The sequence below is a fragment of the Numida meleagris genome, chromosome 6, assembly GCF_002078875.1.
Source record: "Numida meleagris isolate 19003 breed g44 Domestic line chromosome 6, NumMel1.0, whole genome shotgun sequence".
NCBI lineage: Eukaryota > Metazoa > Chordata > Aves > Galliformes > Numididae > Numida > Numida meleagris.
Genome location: NC_034414.1, coordinates 12,507,393 through 12,528,139, shown reverse-complemented (window position 1 = coordinate 12,528,139; position 20,747 = coordinate 12,507,393). Strand labels below are relative to the sequence as shown.

General features: G+C 40.3%; 1 protein-coding gene across 6 annotated transcripts in view; it reads left to right on the top strand.

The window, feature by feature from the left end:
• Positions 1-20,747, top strand: part of SERGEF (secretion regulating guanine nucleotide exchange factor) — a 139,017-nt gene that overhangs the window by 66,034 nt on the left and 52,236 nt on the right. For 4 of the 6 annotated variants that reach the window (XR_002440922.1, XM_021403891.1, XM_021403894.1 and 1 more), the window contains one exon: positions 15,263-15,299. The exons of the other annotated variants lie outside the window; for them this stretch is intronic. Coding sequence is in view for 3 of the 4 variants with exons in the window: in XM_021403891.1 (XP_021259566.1) it covers positions 15,263-15,299 (37 nt within the window). In the remaining variant the exon portion in view is untranslated. The remainder of the gene's footprint in view (positions 1-15,262; positions 15,300-20,747) is intronic. 6 annotated transcript variants of the gene reach the window in all.

Sequence of the window (20,747 nt, the reverse complement as noted above, 5' to 3'; positions counted from 1 at the left end):
AGTAAATGTTAAAGCCTCGGAGGATCAGTAGAGGTTGAAGAGAAGTCACCTTCACCCTAATGCTCTGTGTCCAAAGGTATATTGGCCAGAGAGCTCTAAAGTCAAAACAGCAACAGCTTTGTCAGTTGGCAATCTGACACTCATTATGTTTGAAAATGTAAGCAATGTGCCTAGGCACGAGTACATGTGCTTCACCTCATTCTCAGGAATAGTTCTTAATCTTTCCTATGCTGTGACCTTCATTGTGAGAGTAAAGCATTCTTGTAGTGATGGCCTGAGAACTCAGGACAGACGAGGTAGAATTTAGCTGTCATACAGTTACATTTCAGTTTTATCAGGTCTCAGAATGTCCACAAAAAGGTTTTGTTATTGATATTCCTGTTAGCTGTGTCACATACATTGCTTCAGGTTGAATGAATTCACTAGGTTTCTGCAAGAGTTTGATACAGGGAGAAGTGCTGCCTCTTGATTTCCGTCTGAAGCGGGATGCCGTTTTAAATTACAAATGCATGATAAGTGGGTGTGTTTTGTAATTAGTTGTGAAATCTGGTGGGCTGCTGACTGGAATATATCCTGTAGTACTTCTCATCTGTTGCAAAAATGCTGCTGCTTGAATAAAATGTGAAACTCCATTCTTCAGTTATTGTAATTTTGTATGCTAGTGGCATGGGCTGTGGGATCAGATGAAGCTGAAATTTAAAAAACACATTATTTAAGCGACGTTTTATAAATTGAAAAGGAAAATAGGTCTTGTAAAGGCAGTTCTGATCACATTTCCCAGTAGCTTTCTGGATATATTACAGAAAGCGTTTTTGTCTTCAACAGTTAAAGTATTTTTTTGTTTGAGTACATACTACTAGTCATAAAACATAATGTGCAAAGTTGTTTTTTCTCTCTGATTCCTGCATACTGTTGCAGAGCAATCCTGTGAGAACTAAAGACAAGACATGATTGAACACGGGAGCCTGGCCGGATGCGTGTGTGGGAGCGTGGTGATTGTATGCCTGAGCTGAGCAGTGGGAAGATAGATGAGCTAATGCAGGAAGTCACTGATAGCATCTCTGCCCTCCCTACCTTGCTCATGTTAGCCCTCTCGCTTGTAGTCTGAAGCATACATCAGGGAATAAAGTGCCATCCTTTAGGCCATAGTACAACAGAATATTTCAGTACAAAAACTTATGGAAAAAGTTGCATGCTTGGAGTGTTGATGTGGTTACTGTTTATTTAGGAAGAATTGAGTAGGCTTGTAGGAGCAGTAGGGCCATATCTATCAAAAACTGCATTACCTGTTCCTCAGTCATTTAAAAAGGTAAAAATAAAAGGTCTTGTATCCTCATGGGGAGGAAGGCCTCTCTGCTCCTTGGAAGAATACATAATGTGAGGCACTGGCGGTAGCCTGTTGTGAGCCACACCACCACAGGATGACCAGCCCCATCTAACAGAGACAAGAGAAGAGCTGTTGTATTCTGGATAAGGTTGCTCTCAGAGACAGCTACAGAAGACTGAACACTGTTATCTTTGTTTCAGCTGGGATGGAATTGTCTTCTTCACAGTGTCTGGTAAAATGCTATATTTTGGTTCTAGGAGAAAAACAACGTTGATAACACACTGATGTTTTTAGTTGCTGCTAAGCAATGATGTACAGAGCCAAGGCTGTTCTTGGCAGAGGATACAAGGAGCTGAGAGGGAACAGAATCAGGACAGCTGACTTAAACTGTCTGAAGAGATGTTCCATACCATCCAACATCAAGCGGAAGGAATCTTGAAGGGAGTGGGAGTTTATCTCACCCTCTTGTACTGCTCAAGGGGCTAGGTGGGCATCGGCTGGGGGGTAGTGAGCAATTGCTTGTGCATCACTTGTTATATACATTTATTTATATATATATATATATTTATATGTAGTCATAACTGTTGTCCTTTTCCTTTTCTCTATCTTAGTAAATAGTTTTATCTCAACCCACAAGATCTACCTTTTTTTCCCCGATTCTCTCTCCCATCCCACTGGGGAGAAAGGGAGTGAGTGAATGACTGTGTGGTGCTCAGCCACCTGCTGGGATTAAATCACAACAACTGTCAATAACAAGACATCTTAAATATGTCCATTGGCAAAACATCAAACTCTGGTGAGGCAAGTTTTACATTACAGGTAATTTGTATTTTGCATTTGGGGGAACGGGCAGACATACAATATTGTGATGAGATGCCCTTCCTCTTACCAGCATTTCCTGAGCCTCTAGAGGTGGAATTTTAAAATTATCAATAATAAATCATTTCCATCTCAGAATTTTTTAGGAGTTGGTCCAAGTGCTCTCTGAGTTGTTGATGGTAATTTTTATTTTTCTAGAACATCAGGGAAGTTTCAGAAGACTAAAAGACAGTGCCTTGCTAATATTTGAAAAGGTTGAACAACATGATTCAAACAACTATAGGACTGTCAGCCTGATACTTTCCTTGGCTAAAACAATGGCATGGCTGACATCAGTAAGGGTTTAAAGGATGATAATATAGTTGCCTGCAGCAAGTATGCGGTGATGGAAAATAAATTTTTTTAAAACTAATGTAATACATAGTTTTCTGTCAATTTATCATTTATCAAACTTTCCATGAGATGGAAGTTTGATAAATGTATCAATGTCAAATATGGATGTAACACTTAGATTTCTGTCCAGTGTTTGGCTAAACATTCTGATAGCGTGAAATTTTGATCATAGAGATACAAAATAATAACAACATTGAAAAATGAGAAAGTTGTGGCAAAATGGCTGTGAGAGATCCCAGAAATATCACTGTAAATTGAACTCCTATACAAATGCGTGTGTTTCTAGTGGAGTCACTAGTATAAAAAGAAAAATCTGGACTTTTTGTCTACTTCAGGAGGGCAGACACTAGCAAGGCCAGCTTTGCAGCGTGTAAGGCCCTACATTTGTGAGCAAGAATGTAGGCCGTAGTAATAGGAGGAAGGAATTTCCGCTTGCTGGGCAGGAGTTGCTTTGAGAAATGTGGTAGTTTGGATGGATATCAACTGAGTTCAAGCTCATGGCATTATGCTGTAGCCCAAAAGAGTTAATTCTGTTCTTGATAGTCTGAACACAAAAGCGAATTCTTGTACTGGGTATTAGCCTTTGCTGTTGTTATGTGCTGTATGGGATGGATTTGTGCAATTCAAGAACAGCATGAAAAAAATAGCTTGTAACCTGTAGAAGAAAGCAGTTGAAAAGCTGGAAAAAGTCTTGGGCTGAATATGAAAAGAATATCACCTAGCCTCAGGAAGATGAGGATTATCTTGATTTCAATTGACAAATAATTAAAGGAGGAATAGGTACAATGGACTATTCTTTTAAGGTGAACGTGAGTGAGGGATAAGATGAAGATGGAGAAAGGAGGGTTGGTATGTACAGTGAGCACTCAAACTCATGGGAAGTTGTTCTAGGGGTGCTTATAAGTTTATTTCTATTTATTTATTAAATGGCAGGAAATATCTAAAGCAAAATATCCAGTATAAAAAAAACTTGCCTCTTGTAGATGAACCAGGTAATCTCTTGACATTAGAAAACCGACTGTCTTTCCTTTATTTGTTGTCTTCATGACTGTATTTCTAGTTAGTGATCATTTCAATAAGACCTTTAATGACTTGTGGGAGAAGCAGATCAGCTGTTGTCTTTACTTATTACGAAAATGTTGATTTGCTTTTTTTTAAAAAAAAAAAAAAGTAAAATAGCTGTGGATATCATCTGCAGTAATAACGCATTCATTTCCTTGTTTCTTCCATTCCAAAATCTTCTTGTCTTAGTGTATGGAAACTGTTAGATCACAGCCTCAACCAGTGATTGAGCACCTAGTAAAGGGGCATAGCCAGCCTTGGGAGAACAGGTGGAAGCAAATCACCTGTGTGACCAGAAGGGACCGGCCCTGGGTCCATGCCTCCCTAACCTCATTTAAGGGCTGGCAACCGAAGGGGAAGCATCTCTACTTGGAGATCACCTCCTTTGGAGTGTCTAATGAGCTCTGATCCTCACAAAGGGGGTAAGCAATTCCTTCTTTATTTCTAAATTGGCGACCACTACTTTTCTTGGGTGATCCAAAACTGGTTAAAAGCGACTATATCTACTGTTGCCTATGTGTACACTTGGGAATAGCGCTGATTCAGTCTGTTATGGTTCTGTGGAGCCTTCTTAGCAGAATCTCTTCAGTCTTGATAGTATGAAAACAGAATGAGCATGTCACAATTAGAGTACTAGATACAATTGTAGTGCAATGAAATTAGGTCTGAAATTAAGAATAATCTTTTTGGTACTATTTCAGCTAGTCATCTGTGCTACTCCTAAGTAGGATTTTGTTGAAGGCATGATTTTAAAATATTAGTTTCCTCTGTCTCAGGGATTAAATAACTTGATTCTAAGGAACATTGTGGATCTTTGTTACATATTTCAATTGCTTTTGTTAGACCAAGACATTTGGTTTTTCTTTTTGAGAGTACTCATCCTTTTTTACTGACAGTATCTAAATGAAACCATAAAATGTAGTTAGTCTATGTGGAAAGACAGCCCCACCATCTTCCTCTCTAAATGAATTTAATTTGTTGCTTTTTGCGTTGCTGTCATATGTCGAGCCCCTTTCTGGTGAGAGGTCCACAGTGATACTAGATAATTCCCTTGAGAGTTTCCAACTGAATAAGAATCTACCTGTGCATATGAACAGTTTACACGATTTTTTTTGGTACCCAGAAGAAATGCATTATGTGTTAGCTGTTCACAGTAAATTTTATCTGTCTCAGTTTTGCCCATTGGTTGAAATTCATCAGCCATTCTGGAGTCTTGATTCACTCACAGCCCTCCTTAATTTCAAGATCTCTAAACGAATTCAGATTGCAGAACTTCGCTGTCCATCCTCTTTCCTTTGTAGGCTGTTTTCAGCAATGTGTATGATGTCCTTAATGCAGACAGTGCAGGGGACTCTGCTAGATTGAAAGTAGGATCCCTTCTCAAAAAAAAAAACAACAAACAAGCATTACCATTTTGTAAATTACAGGTATTCATTTGCACATTATCTGCAAATGTGAGCAATGAGAGCTTTCTAAAATCTGTTGTATTGAAGCTATTTTTTTTATTCCAGAAGGTGTAGCTTATGCAATCTTTGTCAAAATTTGGAAATAAGAGAGAAGTAATTATTGACCCTAATTATCTTTGCAGTCAAATGCAATCCATCTGTAATGATAATTTGTCTATAAGTGAGGCCAGAATAAGGTTGTGGTGAGCTTTAGTTCACAAGTGAAAATATATATTTACTATGTTTCACAGCACTGTTGTGTAATCATGTTATAGTAGGATTGACCGCATAGCTCAAATAAAATATAAACATGGATGTTCTGCAGTCTTCAGCTGTGCTTACGTTTCTAAGTTCTTGTTGCCTTGTGAGTTTCGTTAACATCCCATAAAGAGGAAAAATATTTACCGATTGTCTTTGCCAAAATTCCATTTTTGAAATTCAACTTGGTTGTCATTACCACAGTTCTTCAGTAGATGGGGGTTCATGTTTCTCACAGTGCTCTTTGTGGGATTTTATCCCTGGTAGTGCCCTAAGTTGTGGTGGAAGTCCCCTGACTCTGGGGAGTGAGCTCACCAGAGAAGTGTGTTCTCAGTTCCTTATTTTTCCGCAGCTAGATTGCTTATTCTGGAACTGGTTAAAACCTTCATACTTTCAGCTCTACAGTTGCATTTTCATCAGGTGGCTTCTTAATCAAGAAAACATTTACTTCTGAGAGATGAAGACCTTATTTCATTCTATGGAGGCATCAAAAGACTGACTGTGGTGCTGCAGTTGAAACCAAAGAAACACTAAGATGATTGCTATTGGATGATATCCATTCTCAGCAATGAATTATTAAGCAGAGTGTGTTATCACATGAGGTTTTGGGGAGGAAATTTTTGTTCTTTTTTTGTAGGCACAGATCACCGTGTGTATCAGCAAATTCTGTGGATAAATTAGTATGCATTTGGTTGCTCTTGTGAAACTGCTCCTTCTGCAATCAGCCTTGAATGGTATTGGAGTGGTTTTATTGTCTGCTCCATTTTTTTCAAACTGCAAAATGCTGTTATGTTTAGAAACAGGTCATAACATTTGTTTTGTGATATGAATTGAATGACCAGCAAGTGCTTCCTTCGGCTTGTGAGATGAGAGACTTTCCAAGAATATGGTGCTCCTGGACTGCTTGGATCATCTAGCAAGCTATTGAAGCTGAGCAGGCTGCTACTTTCACTCTCTTAGTACAGCAAGAGAAGTAAAGGTTATTTGAAACTGAAGCACTAGTACCCGAGTGAAAGGATTGTGCATCAAAGGTAGAGGAGAATGAAAGAGGGGAAAAAGCAGTGAATAACATGTGGGAGAGAGACAGCGTAAATAGAAATGTATTACAATTTGGCAGCTGCTAGGTCAAAATAAACTGTGGAGGGAGTGTGTGGTCTTAGAGACCTACCTGGCTGAGGCAAATGAGTAGCTCTCCTGAATGTGAATAACAGGGAGTTTTGTTGGTGGGCTCCCCAGCCTGACTGGTGCTGGCCAGCTGCAGTGTGCTTTCCAGCCCAGAATGCGTTCTGACCTTACTCTAGTGGAGCAGCAGCAAGGGGCTGTGAGTTGTGTTTTTTCTTTTTCTATTTACTTTAGTACGCCTATTTTTCTCATGCTGACATAAGACTTTCTGGCAGCATGCTCTGGCTGTAGTCTTAGCAAAAATGTTCAAGCTGAAACTTTGAAGGTTTAATGATAATTCAACTTCTTAATAAATATGCCTTTTTATCAGCTCTGTAGGATCACTTCAGACATGTTTTTTTGTCGTCCCCCCCCATTTTCTCTCTAGTCTCTTTGAGTCTTTCTAAACAGTATACTTATTTATGAGAGGTTTTCTATTCATCTTTGAATTGCAGTCTTAGCAAGTTTATATTTATTTCCAGTAAATTTGCTTCAGGGAGCTGTACAGTTACTAAGAGCTGCAGGAACATAGAATCAATAGTCAGGAGTAGACAGAGTTACATGACATCCTGAAGGCATCAGCACCATTTGTGTGGAGAGGTAAAGGAGCGGACAGTCAGCAAAATTCATGGCTTGATGTGTTTGTACAAAGTAAAGCCTTGTGGAAGCCGCATGCCTGTAGCTCTGCTGGAAAATAAATGAACCAAGAAAATTCTCTCCATGTTGGGTTAGTTGGTATATGAAAACTTTTTCCCTTTGTTTTCTTATATTTTAAGAGGAGATCATATTGTGATGGTCTTTTTTTCTTTTTTATTACAAAGTTGATGATTTCATTTGCAATTGTGTGTGTGAGAGAGAGAGCGGGGTAGACAGTGAGGATTGTGCTGGAAGTGAGGCAGTTTTACTTTCCTGAACAGCTGATGGTTATCTTGGATAACGTATTTCCCAAAAGCACTGACTCCAATGATGCAGACTTCAAATGGTGTTACACAGTGGTGGTTCTGTACTTCCAGTAACCTGCTCACTTCTTTCCAAGAATATTGGATGCTTTGGAGATTAAATAGTTTTTTAATCTCCTTGATGAGAGTATGGTTGTGCACAGGCAGTTTGTGCAAGCAGCAGTGCTCGCTGAGGTCAGTGGAGCCTGGCAGAAAGATGAGAGGACAGTCTGGTTCTGCCTGAGAGCTTCCTCAATCGTTTAACAATTTCTCTGAAAATTAGGCCTCCCACATCCTAATGTTGTGTGGTGAAGAACCAAGATGTTGACAATACCATAATAAATTTGGATTTATTGCTGGAAGAAGCAAAAAAGCCTCCTCTGTGCTTTGAAATGAGAGCAGTGTTCCTTCTTGTTGGTAATATTCTCTTGTTAATACTTTAATGCTGCCTGGTGTTTAGGATGCAGTATTTCGGGAAGAATATCGTAGGTGGAAATAATATAAAAGAAGCAAATACTGTAAGGAGGGTTGAGGAAAAACACACACTAAAAAAAAAAAAGGTGACAGAGCCACACAGCCTCACCTCATATTGGTGGGGCCACTTCTTTCCAGGCTGTGTGGCTGGGCAGGGCTGGCCACGGGACAGCTGCTGGCTTAGGATGTGTGGCCCCAGCCATAGCAATACCGGTCTCCTGTAAGGAGCTCTCTTAGAGACAGTGTCTGCCTGTTCTGAACACCCAAATAAAATATTCAAAGTGAATTGTTTGAGGGTATGAACTTCAGGAAAAGTGCTGTTTTGCCTTTTAGTTCTACAAAAAATGCAGGACTTCTTGCTGTTTTCAGGCTTTGTGTGCCAAAGTCTCTGCATTTTTTTTTTTTAATGTAGAAAAATGGTAGTGAGTATCGCTATGGTTAGGGAAGAGCGGAGTTCCCACAATACATGCATTTGATTTCTTGGTGATTCTCAGCAGCTTCACTGACGTATTCCAGAAAATACTCCAAATGGATTAAAAAGGGTGGACTGTAAAATGTGGAGCCATGGTTGTTTCCAAAAGCTTCCAACTGCAAATATGCATCCACAAAAGCACCTTAGAAGTAGTTAAGTAAAATTTGATGTTTTGTTACCAAATAGTCACTGTGCCTTGTATTCTAAGCGCATAAAAAGTTGTTTAATGATATGGATTTGGATAGTGTTTGCCTGCAGTCGTTGTTCAGTAGAACCATTCATATCAGTAAGTTTACACTACTAGAAATGCACACATTCAAATAGATAATGATGATATTTACATGCTATAATGAAATATTTTTTGCTGCTTGCAAGTAATAGCATATGAGGAAAAGACAGACACCGAGTTGGTTTTTGGTATATGCTGCACACTGTGATTCTTGACCTGAAAACATCAGGTGGTCAGTTAAAAGTGGTTTTGAAACTACTTGTTCTCCATTCTTGGCTTCTTTTGTTTCTTCTGTGAGATGGTGTTTGTGAACTCAATAAAAGAGTAAACTAGTGGTCTCCAAAGCAAGCATCAAAATCGAAATGTAAGGAACTGTGTTTTGGGCTTCTTTATGTGAGAGAGGGACACTGAGAATGTAAGGAGCTAGGAAGCAGTTGTGTGAATGAAACAATCAAAAAATAATTCTGAGAAAAATGGCAGAGAAGTTCCCTTGGGTAAAAACGTGCATCTGCTGAAGACCCTGTTCCACTAGCTCGTATTTGGATGTGCATGGGGACATCTGTATTACTGAAATTTTTTGGCCTCGTGGGGTTTTGCGCTGCACGGAGGTGTGGGAAAATATGTACACAGTAACAGTCAGGGCTGACTGGCAATTTCTTTATCAATCTGAAGTGATATTTTTAATTTTCATAAAATAATGAAGACTGAATGGGGTTGTTACAGGAAACAAAGAGGGATTTACTGGTCATGACTTGATTCCTTTGAAAAGCGTTGGAAGAGTAAGCAAAAATTCACTTGTGGCTCAGGTCTTGATTGCTAAAAAGGGAAAATTTTGATGGACTTAAGGAAGCTTAGGGGGGCTGAGAGGTCTAGAGGTGATGCAGCTTGGTTTTCCTGGGATGAAAGGTGCTAATGTTTTCTGAGCCCTAGCCATAGAATGGGTTAGGCTGGAAGGGACTTTAAAGATCATCTAGTTCCAACTCCCTGGCATGGGGGTTGCCAGCCACCAGCTCAGGCTGCCCAGGGCCCCATCCAACCTGGCCCTGAATGCCTCTACGTATAGGGCATCCACACCTTCTCCAGGCAGCCTGTGCCAGTGCCTCACCAATTCCTGAGTAAAGCCCCAAGGATGGAAGGGAAGTGCCAGAAGAAAGATATAAGAGCTAATTAGAAAATCTTCAGACACTGGAGAAGAGCCAGCTGACCTTACTGACTTGTAAAGATTTTTATCACACTTTTCTTGGCTACATTTTTGCCATTGTGCTCAAATCTAATCCCACCGGGCATTCCTACTGGGATCTCAGCAGCTTTTTTATTATCCTGCTGTCATCTGATGATGAGTTTTTTTGGTGGTGGACATGGATTTTGCTTTGCCTTGACATCTCAATCCTTCCTCAATTTAAATAAGCAGTATATAATTCATTTTCTCAGTATGAGCATTCTTGCCTCCCAGTAGACCCTCTAGGTACACATGAGAGATGGTGTGATGTGAAGATTCAGTGGAAATGTTTTAACAACTGAAGTTTTTCTTCCTTTCTTTTAATTTCATCCCCTTTACTTGATCTCTGTAATGATAGCTTTATGTAGGACTTCTACCTAAGAAACTTTTTTTTCTTTTACTTTGAAATTGTAACTATTTCTATCTCCTACCTGAGAACCTGAGATTCAAGCTGCATCAATTGAATCAGAGAAGTGCAATTGGGCCCTGTTACCCCCAAGAACCTGCTCCTGGATGTACAGTGCTTAGTGAGTGGGTGCATAGCGTAGCAGTTTGACATGTCTGGTTCATGCCAGAGAGAGGGTGTGTGTGCAGGGACTTAAATATGTGTGATTTAAGGCACGGAGGATGTAAATGCAAGATCTTGGGGTTGGTCAGCTGGCTTTTTGGAGGCTGTGAGATGTTTGGCAGGGCAGATTATTGACCAATTTGAGGTGAGACTCTGAAACAGTGGGTGGAGAAGCAGTGGAAATGCTGCACTTTTCATTTTGTGTCTTAAGCACAAGTGAAGGCAGGTTTGGGATTAGTTTCAGCCAGGGAAAACACAGACCATAGATCTAGCAGCTGTAAAGAGCTTTACATCTTTATTTTGAAAACTTACTGCATCCTGCTAAAGTCTTGATGCTCCTGTGGCAGAAGAGCTGTAGGTCAGATTTGTCTAGGAGAAGGATGATTTCTTTTGGGCCTCTGTGCACGGTATGAATTGCGGATTTTCTTGTTGTTACAGGATTTTATAATATTTTTTATATATAAAATATGTTTTGGTGTAATTGTAACCAAACAACAACAACAAAAAATTCACCCTAAATAGATGGTTAGAGGGATGGAAAATGTTGAGTGAGTTGTAAGACATTGAGCTGTAGGACATTTTCAACTGATACAGCCAACAGCAAGTTTGGTGTGCTGTTGTAGGTGAGGTCATACTGGTTTGCTGCTAATGTGCTGTGTTATACTGCACTTAGTCTTGTGCTCGCCAAGGAATGTGAAGAGGGTAGTGAGCTGCTCTTATCAATCAGGAGTCAAATGATCCAGAAGAGGAACACACAGTTCCTAGTGAAGGATCATTGCGAGCAGGACGGTTTTGCTAATAAGCTTTCTTTTCTTTTTTTTTTTTTTCACATCAATAGAATTCTGCATACCAATGTAACTAGGCAGTGTACAAATCATTGTTACAATCCATTAATCAAGGGCATGGAAGAACAGTGCTGAGGGAAGGATCCCTCTGTTTACGTAACTGTTGGGCTGCAGGCTCTCAGTCACCTCGTCTCCTTCCCTTAGGACTTCTCATCCCAAGGGGAATAAAATTAACCACCTTCTGGACCTGACAATTTCCTTGCAGTGAAATTTATCACAAGGTCTGGGATGCCATGCTGAAGGCCTATACAGAACTCCCGGGTAAAAGTACTTAAATGCACACCCTCCTAATGGCTTCCTTCTCCTGTTCCCTTCTCTCCCTCGAGTTTTGTGCAGTTACAAGTTAGAAATGATAGTGGCTAAAGTCTGAATGCAGCTTCTTAAACATCGTATCTTCATTCTGCCCTAGAAACTGGTTTCATATGTCTTACTCTTCTCTTGGAGAAGTGATGGAGGCCTCTGTATCTTTGAATATTCTGGTAAATAATTACCCTGTAGGTAATTAACCTGTACTCTTAGGGCACTGAACCAAAAGTAGTGTTGAGATGCTTTTGTTGTTTGAGGTAAGTACCCTGATGTTAAGACGCTTGTGGATTTTTCACTCTTCAGTCCCGTGTGGGAGCTCAGCCACTGTCCTGCTCCCTTCTCTTGGCTGCAGCATGAGGCAGCTTTGCCTGCACTTCTGGCTTGATCCTTTCCTGATGGGTGGCACAGCGGATCCTCAGTCTGAGCTCTGGGAGTACAGACAGAAGAACACAGTAGCCTTGTGGTCAAAGTGCCAGTCTGAACCTTGACTGTAATACTCTTTGTTTTGTTTTGCTGTAGTAGTTAGAAAAGGCAATAGAAAGATGCTGGTGTTTTGCTCAGGGTTAGAGGTCACTGTTACAAGATCTCTGCTCACTGCTCAGGCTGCTTGAGGTCTGACTTCTTAAGACAGTAAAGCGCTGGGCCCTTGGTTGCTTCTCACGATGTTTGTTAATCTGGATGGATGGGTGCACCTCAACTGCAACCATTACTGGGTAGAAAATAGCTTGCTAACATTCAACTTAGGGGAGGAAACACACAATGTATTGAAGGGACATAGATTGTGAGGTAGGGTTCTGGGTGAAATGGTTCTGAAGCATTCTTTGCTTCCCTCAAGGCATTTGTGAGTTGCTTTGAGATTGTTTATACAGAGATCACAATATTCTCATACAATTTTCTCAAATTTTTCTCTCCCTGGAGGAGAAATCTTAATATGGGTTGTTGTTGGGGCTGAGGGGTTGTCCACGTTCCTTAGGCTCCTGGAATGCCTTACTCACAGCAGTCTCTCTGATTTGGCTGTAAGATGAGTGGTTTTTCTCAATTAAAACTGAATGTAAAAGTATTGCCCAATTAGAAAGCAATGGTGTGTTTGTAAGTATCCTTGAACGTATTTATCTGTCCGCTGGGAGCATGCAGATGTCTGCTGGAATTTAATTTCTCTGCAGTGCACTGGGGGTGGGGCCAGAAAAGAAGTAGCGAGAAAATCATGGTTGCTGCAATAAATTCCAGGCTTCTCCTAGTGACCTGTGCTGACTGCAGAGCTTATTACATCTGATACAAGCATAAAACATCAACTCGGCAGTGCTGTTCTATGGCTGCTCCGCATCTGCACCAGCAGACTGTTCTTGGCTGATTGTTGTGGGTGGTCGTGAAGAAAAGGTGTCACATTTCAAGGCCTATTATTATTATTAAAAAAAAAAAATCTGCAGGGCAGCACAGCTCAGTAAGCAGCAGCAGCCTTCGTTCAACTCTGTGGAATGGTCTCTGGGGCTGGAGCCAGAGGCACACCGGCTGTAGCGAGCAGCATGGCTGCTGGTGAGGGTGCTGCTTCCCAGAGCTGCCTGCAGTGTGCTTTGGCTGTGTGGTCTGTCTGGGGTTCCTGTGGCACTGGTCTGCGTTGCCTGGTGGTGACACTGCCACGAAGTGGAGGTGCTCAGTGTGGATCACAGTGAGCTCCGTTCTGGGACACGGTGCTGCTGTCCCATGGTGCCCAAAGCCCTGGCTCTGGGCCCAAAGGTGAAGCAGGGTGCTGCCTTCAGCAGCTTGCAGTTCTGCCTGGTTCCGGGCTGAAACGCAGTGTTTCTGAAGGGGACCTTGGCAGAAAGCTGGAGCCAGCCTGAGCACTTCTTTTGTCCCAGAGTTTTGTGAATTGGTGCCTGCGTTCAGTTTATTTCCTAAGGAGTTTAGCCGAGATAGGATTATTCCCAACTCAGTGGGAATTGGTGGTTTACTTAACTGGCAGCAGCTTCAGAATCCTCACATTTCAGCTCTGGGTGAAGGCACGGGATTTGCTCTTTGCTGGGAAGCCTTCATCTGTGTTTCCATGGCATCAGCCCGGAGTGGAGAGCAGCAGGGAGGGCAGCGCTGCGGATCATGGCAGGAGCAGTGCACTTTCCAGCCAGGGCTTAGGGCTCTGTCTGCTTCAGTACTGCGAGGTGGACAGCTTTATGCTGCCTTGCTAGAGCTCTTGCAAAGGCATTGCTTTTTCTTCTGCCTTTTCTTGATTTTTTTCCAAAGATGGGGCAATTGCAGACCTGCCTTACGCTTACAGCTCCATCTTCCCAAGTGATTTGATTTCTTGGCTCAGCACCTCCAGCCTTAATGAAACCAGTTTACCTTCCTTGTATGCTGGATGAAGCTGGCACTGACCAGATGTTCCCATGTCACAGCTGTGCTGCAGGTGCATAGTAGCGGCTGCAGCATTCATTTGTTGCGTGATCACCTGAGCCAGTCTGTGTGCCAGCTTTGACTCTTCTCCAGCTGACACTCAAGCACAAGGAGCCAAGTACAAGTTTGCTGAATTTCTATGGGTACTTGTATGGGTTTATGTTATTCAGACAGTAAGGTGATCACCATATTTTACTGGTAGTACAAGCTATAAAGTTATGCATGTGTAAAACAATGTGTAATTTAGATGACAAGTACTCTATTACTTTATATATAGTACTATTTTGTATTTTATCATTGCAAATCTGCTTTCAAGAAATAGAATTTACTTTTTTCTCCAGCTCAGTAATGTGTGATTGACAGCTAGATGCAAGTCAATGAACTGGATACAGATTAAATAAAAAGAAGCTTGAGGGTGCTCTGCAGAGTAACCTTGTGTAAGGTGATGTCAGTGTTATGTCAGACATCTGTGTCTGCAGTGGCACTGAAAAAGAACTCGATGGTAGAGACAACCCCTGCAGAAGGGCAGTGGCTGCCCTAGGTGCTTGTGTTACCGTCATTTGTGATGAATGTGAGAGAAAGCTCAGCAAGCAATACTGCGGGATGTGTGCTAAAGCAGCTTAAACAGCTGACGTCTTCATGGCAGCTGCAAAGAAAAAAAAAATGCATTGAACTCTGAATTTTATTTGAGAAGAAACTAATAACTGATTTCCACCACTAATTAGATTGGAATAAAATGTTCGCGTTGGTCTAATTTTCTCTGCAGCTTTTACCAAGTAAGACAACCCAGTGCTAATGGAAGAGTTCAGTTCTGTGGTACTTTTCTCTCCATTCTCAATAGATGGCTGTAGGGATAGTATCACTTCATGTTTACCACGGTGAACCTATGTGCTCTGTGCAGTTGTATAGGAACCATCTGAAAAAACAGTGTAGGTGACAGCAATGGAGCTTTTCATCGCCCATTTGATTCCCAGCTGCTTCTGTACTCTTCTCATCTTGCTAAGGCTCAATCTGTGTTCCTGCCATCCCTCCAATAGTCTTGTTGATTCCAATGGATGTTGTCAAGGATGAGATATTTTTGCAGGATTGTGTCCACCTTTGCTCTCAAGGATTGAAATGTGACTAGGTCTTGAAAATGGAGTCCTTGTACTAACAAAACAAACATGCTATCCTGTCCCTGAGCCCCCAAGCAGGACTTGAAATGAGATTTCCTTTAAAATTGAGAGCACTTCAACCTTGATTTTACATCCTACAAACTGTAGTTGTTTGTTTCAGGTTAATTTTTAATTTCCTGTCATAATTGTGATTGTCTTCGTGCTGGTAAGCAGAACCTCTTTTATTCATTCATACTTCTTTTTCAGATTGCATGTGGCTCAGAGCATAATCTGGCAGTAGTTGGTAAGTAGCTTAATTCTGTATCAGTTCTGTCAGTTTTTTTCATTTATAAGTGGCACAAGATGAAAGAAGAATGTGCACATCAAACATATCGAGTGAGTAAGGGCATTGTGCAGAGCAGCTGAGAGAAGGAAAGCAGTGTATAGGTGTGGAGAAAAGAGGAGGAGAAATGTGTAGCCTGACTGGTGTTGAAAATAATGCCCTTGTTGACTAGACGCTGTAACCAGGGAGAGAGGAGAGTTGGTGGATGTAACAGCAAAACACGTTCTCAGTTTGTTTTTAGAATGCAACAATTCAAACTCCAGATTTGGGGTAACAGCTGAGCTTGAAGCTGGTCAAAAGTATCTTTGTTGATCAGGGAAATTTTCAATGAAAAAAATCCCGAGTCTTATGTTCTTTTAAGTTTGGAAAATCTTCAATATTTTCGTGAAAGCTGGGTAGGTTCTTTAGTACACCGTAGTATAATGCTGCTGTTGTAACCATGATAAAAGTATTAGGAAGCTAATGTTACTGGAAGAACTGAATTTTGTATACTAATTCCAGTAAGTCAGATTCTTGCTTTCATGTGATGAGCTGGTCACTGAAGCTTGGTACATGATTGCTATTGTTTATATTTACATGTAAGAAAGAAAAATTTTAACTGTGGGTTTTCAGATATTTAATAAAAGGTCAGCATAACTATCCTGGTTAACACAGTGAGAGAGTCAAAGGAATGCTGTGCTAATTAGAGCTGAAAATGAAATTGAGAAGATGCTGGTTTCAATCAGCGTCCATCTAGACATTGCTGATTGCCATGGCTGATGTATTAAGGTGTTAAATAAAGAATATCCTTGATTTTCTTGAGTGCAATATGACAGATCTACAGAAACCAACTATTTGGTAGGAGACCTGCATTTCATATCCTGATTTTAAGGTACTTTTTTTGGCTTGGTTATTATCAACTTCATTAAGTGGACACTGAAGGGTTTTTCTGTATACATAATATATAGTTTTCTAATCATGTCTCTAAAATTAAACCTCGTATCAAACTTCCTAAAGTTCTACTTAATTTATATGACTGGCTTAAAGGAAAGATTTTTCCTTTTTCTCCCTACTTGTTCAGTGTCACTTGCATCTGTTAATTGTCAGACTGGTGCTTCTGAATGTCAAATGAAGAGCAATCTGAAGAATCACATTGTGTTTCTTGCTGAACTGATGAAGTAAAGTGTACTGCTAGCAGATTCCTCCAGTGTGCGCGAAAGCCAAGCGCTCAGTTTGAACATCCTTCTCTCTCCTTATGTCCTTTTAAGCTTCCTACCTTTTAGATGGAAATCTCTGAAAAAAAATGGATAGAGGAGAGAATTTGTAGAAGTAAAGTATGTTAAAGTAGGATCTCGTAACATGTAATCGTATCGTATGCCTGTTAAAGATTTGCACTACTTCCACTGAATTCAGTGGGGAAATTATCAGTCCTAGAAGCTAGTCATTTTTAATTTAGGTATAACAGAAATATATTACTTTTTTTGAACTAAAGTACCGTTATATATTTTATTTCTGGATTGGACTTTTGTATGCGCTTTTAAAAGGTTGACTTTTTAGAACATTCCATGGTAGGATTTCTCCATTGCATGTCACTCTTTGTTCAAAGCAATTAGCTGTTTTACTCCTTACACACAGCTTTCATTAAGTACTTCTGTTTGGTTGTACTGTTTTATAGTAACTTATCATTCAAGCAGCATTTATTTACGACAACTATATAATAAGTTTCTTTCTTAATTGGTAATGCTCGAGTGATTGACTTTTAGACTGAAATAACTCTCAGACTCAATGTGAAAGGTAAACCAAAATGCATGCCTTCAACATTAGAATACTAAAGCTGAGATTTCTGGTTGCTTTTACAAATGTTTGTGTGTACTTTGTTGCCTCATCTTTTAAACAGAAGCATTTTTAAGAGAGAGCAGCTAGATTTGTAATTTGTTTCACAGATGCTGAAGCTGTGCTCCAGTTGTCTTGCTGGAGACATGAACTGATTTGTAGGGCTTAGCTAGTAGGTGATTTTTTTTCTCATATTATTTCTCATATTTATGTAGTTTGCATCCACTTGGTTCAGTTATTTGATTTTCTTTTCTTGCTTCCTCTTACTGAAAGAGTAAAATTTGCCTGTTGTCTTCATTGTAATGGCACTAACTCCTTTTTCATGGGTAAACTGAAAGAATCTTGGTTTTCACTTGATCACAAGGTTAATGTTGTAGAAAGAAATTAGACGCGTATCTCATCCTCTAAATGTAGTGAATTATAAGTAGTACTTAGAACTGAAGAGATTTATACTTTTTCATGTACTAACTTTCAATGAGAACGTTTGTTTGGAGTTTTCTTGGGATACTGATTCGAATATCTGAAAGTATTGTGATCTTTTACGTGAAAGGGAAAATCCCTACTTGATGTGACAGAATCTTGTACTTCTCACTTCAGTCAAGGATTAATCATCATGGGATCCAGCCTATTTTTGGTAGGAAAAAAAATATATATTTATTAAATATTGGGTAACATCTCACATATGCAAAAGCATCTGATGCTGGGAACTGTACGTGTACTCAGGACAAGAAAAGCTGGCTTTTCAGCCTGAGTTTTATAGCTGCACTCTGCAGCACTGAATGTCATGATATTAAGACGGCGATTGAAACATGGACTGAGACCAAATCACAGTGACAAAGCTGAGTGTTTTCAGGTTTGAGTGCTTTCAAGAATGAAAAAGTAAAAGAAGGCTTGATTCTTGTCCTTAAAAGCGTGTGGTTAAAAGTTCTATTTATGGGGAAGACTCTTACCAGGCTCCTCCTACCTGCCCCCACTATGAATAGATCCTCCTATTTAAAAAAAAAAAAAAAAAATTAATTGAAGAGAGAAAAATATTCTTTGAGAGCATTTAATGTGCCACGTGACGCTCATATAGTGCTACAACTTTAAATAATCAAGCGCTAGTAACTATACAAATGTATGGTTGCTATAAAACGGGCATGTATTGTCTATAACCACAGGGCACAGGACAGGATTCCTCTAAGAGCCCCCCGGATGCAGATGTCCTATTTTGATAAGAATTAAACCCATAAATTTTCTTCAGTCTTCCTTGAAGTATAGTAAAAAATGGAGTAATTACAAGAATGATGCTTCTATAGTCTGGCTTCCAAAAATCTGGTGAAATGCAATATACTCCTTTTTGGTTGTCTTTTCAATCATTTTCTCACCTGTATAACACATTAAGAGTCTTTTAAAAGAAAGCTGCTGGAGGATGTGTAGGGAGAAGTGCTTGTTTTAAAAACGCAGAAGATGATTTTAAAAGCTTACTAACTGGTTTTGTGCATGCTTTCAGTAGCACGATGCCTGGTACCATGACTTATTGGTGATTTTTCTGCTAACGTATTGGGTAACTTGGGCATTTTAAGTGTTTTTGTGTATTTGTAAGAAATTGACATGGATTCTTCAAGTGAGTTTTTTATAGTGGGGCATCTGGAAAAGGAAAAGCATTGGGAAACATAACAGCCTGAAATGGCGAGAGTGGCTTTTACTGGCACTTTCATGCTCAGCGTGGTGAACTCTGTTTTTTGCTCAGGGTTATGTTGTTTTGTTGCTTGGAGAATTCAAAACATTTTTAAAACTGCTTGTCAACTTTCTGGTAAATAACAGCCCCCTTCAGAGAAGGTTCAGATTTGTCTCCTGTAGCTGTGGTTGCTGTACTTCAGAGCATGTGTTCTATTTCAAGATTCTGTCTCATCTGTGACTCACGTGCAAATACTGCTGTAAATACTCTGACACGGGCATTCACATTCCTCTGAAGCTGCGAGTCATCCCCTTGTGGAGTGTACAGTAATACTAAGTTTAATAGAATAACATTGTTTGTCAGGGAAATTCAGGAGGAAAAATACACTTCCACTCAAATGGCAGGTAGTGCTTCAAATCCCCTGGAGTAAACTGTGGAATATCTTTAGAGAGACAGTACTAAAGCAGTTACTGCATCATCTGTTAATGTTTGTTTCTGATGCTGTTATGCTGGATGAGCGTAACAGTTATGGACTGGAAAACAGATGTGAGCAAAATGACAAACTCAAATGTGGGGAACTGGCGATAAGCATCCTGAAGTGGTTACTGTGGTGGTGGCATCCTACGTGCTTTGCTTCCACGCTTTGGAATAAGGAAGCTGAAGGCTTCTTCTGCTGGAGCCCCTGCCTCGTTATTAACAAGGTCATGTTCTTTAGTGAAGTTCTATGAGTCCAGGTAAATTATTGTAAAGAGCATCAGTGGAGGAAGCACTGTAACATACTGTGAAAGGCGTGTTTCTATGACAGAGTGAGAACCTATTGGGAGAGGCTGATGGGCAGATCTTTGCTGTGGTGGCAGTGTTATTTAGATGTTCACAGCAGCCCTCTGAAGCAGCAGATGTAGTCATTTGGTCCCAGGGGTGCTCAGCAGGCTGTCATAAAGAGAAAATCATACATTCTCCCTTTTCATATTGGCATAGTGTGCAGAGGAATCTCCAGCACACGCAGCGGAGGGCACTGGTGTTCAGCAAGGAGCCTCAGTCTGATCCTCTATTGCTTTATTTATTATGCATGAAAAATCCCAGTGCAGCCAGGATCTCTATTGTAAGGATTCCTGGCAGAGCAGCATGGAGTCATGTTGCAGCACGCTGTCTCTTTGCACTGCTGCACTAATCACATTCTCTGCTTATTAAAGGGCACCTGGCAGGATTTTGAGTAACCATTGCTGTTGTCGTTTTTGTGGGGGTTATTTGTCAGCTTTCTAAATTTGTTCCTTGGCAGGGAGAATGAATTTTGCATGTCATTTGGCTGTTAATGTGACTTTGACTGTTAAAATAGCTCATTGAGATATAGACTGCCTTGGTACCATTCGTTGTCAAAAGCTGCCTTGCTTCTGTAATTACCTGAGTACCTGCCTATGTGCGGTTGCTTTCTGCCTACCTAAGCATAGATCTGACACCACAGTTGTGCTGTTGCATTTAGATTAAATGGGCCCAAAGAGAGCTGTTCAAATATCTTTCACTTGGTGATACTTTTTCATAGCATATTTCTTAGTCCAGGTAAATGAATTGTTTTCTGGTAGGAAATAAACTGAGAAGGAATTGTTTGATTTCTTGTTTCTTTTAGCAAGTTACACTCATGAGTCTGATTCCCTAATCTCCTTGAGCTTGTTTTCCAAGGTTAATGGTAAACCAAGCTGTCAGCTATTTTATAAATTTGTGGGCATAGGTGATGAGGAGAAAAATGTGGAGATACTGACTTCAGTGTCTGGAAAAACACTTTGAGACTAAAAATTTTTCTATCGACTAAATTGTCTGAAGTCAGTGGACGCAGAAGATGATCTGCCTGTGCTGCATCTTCCATTGTCTGAATTAAAGCCTAGGTTTGAGAGCTGTCATCTGCTCCAGGCTTTGTCATTCCATTGCTGCACGATTTGGGA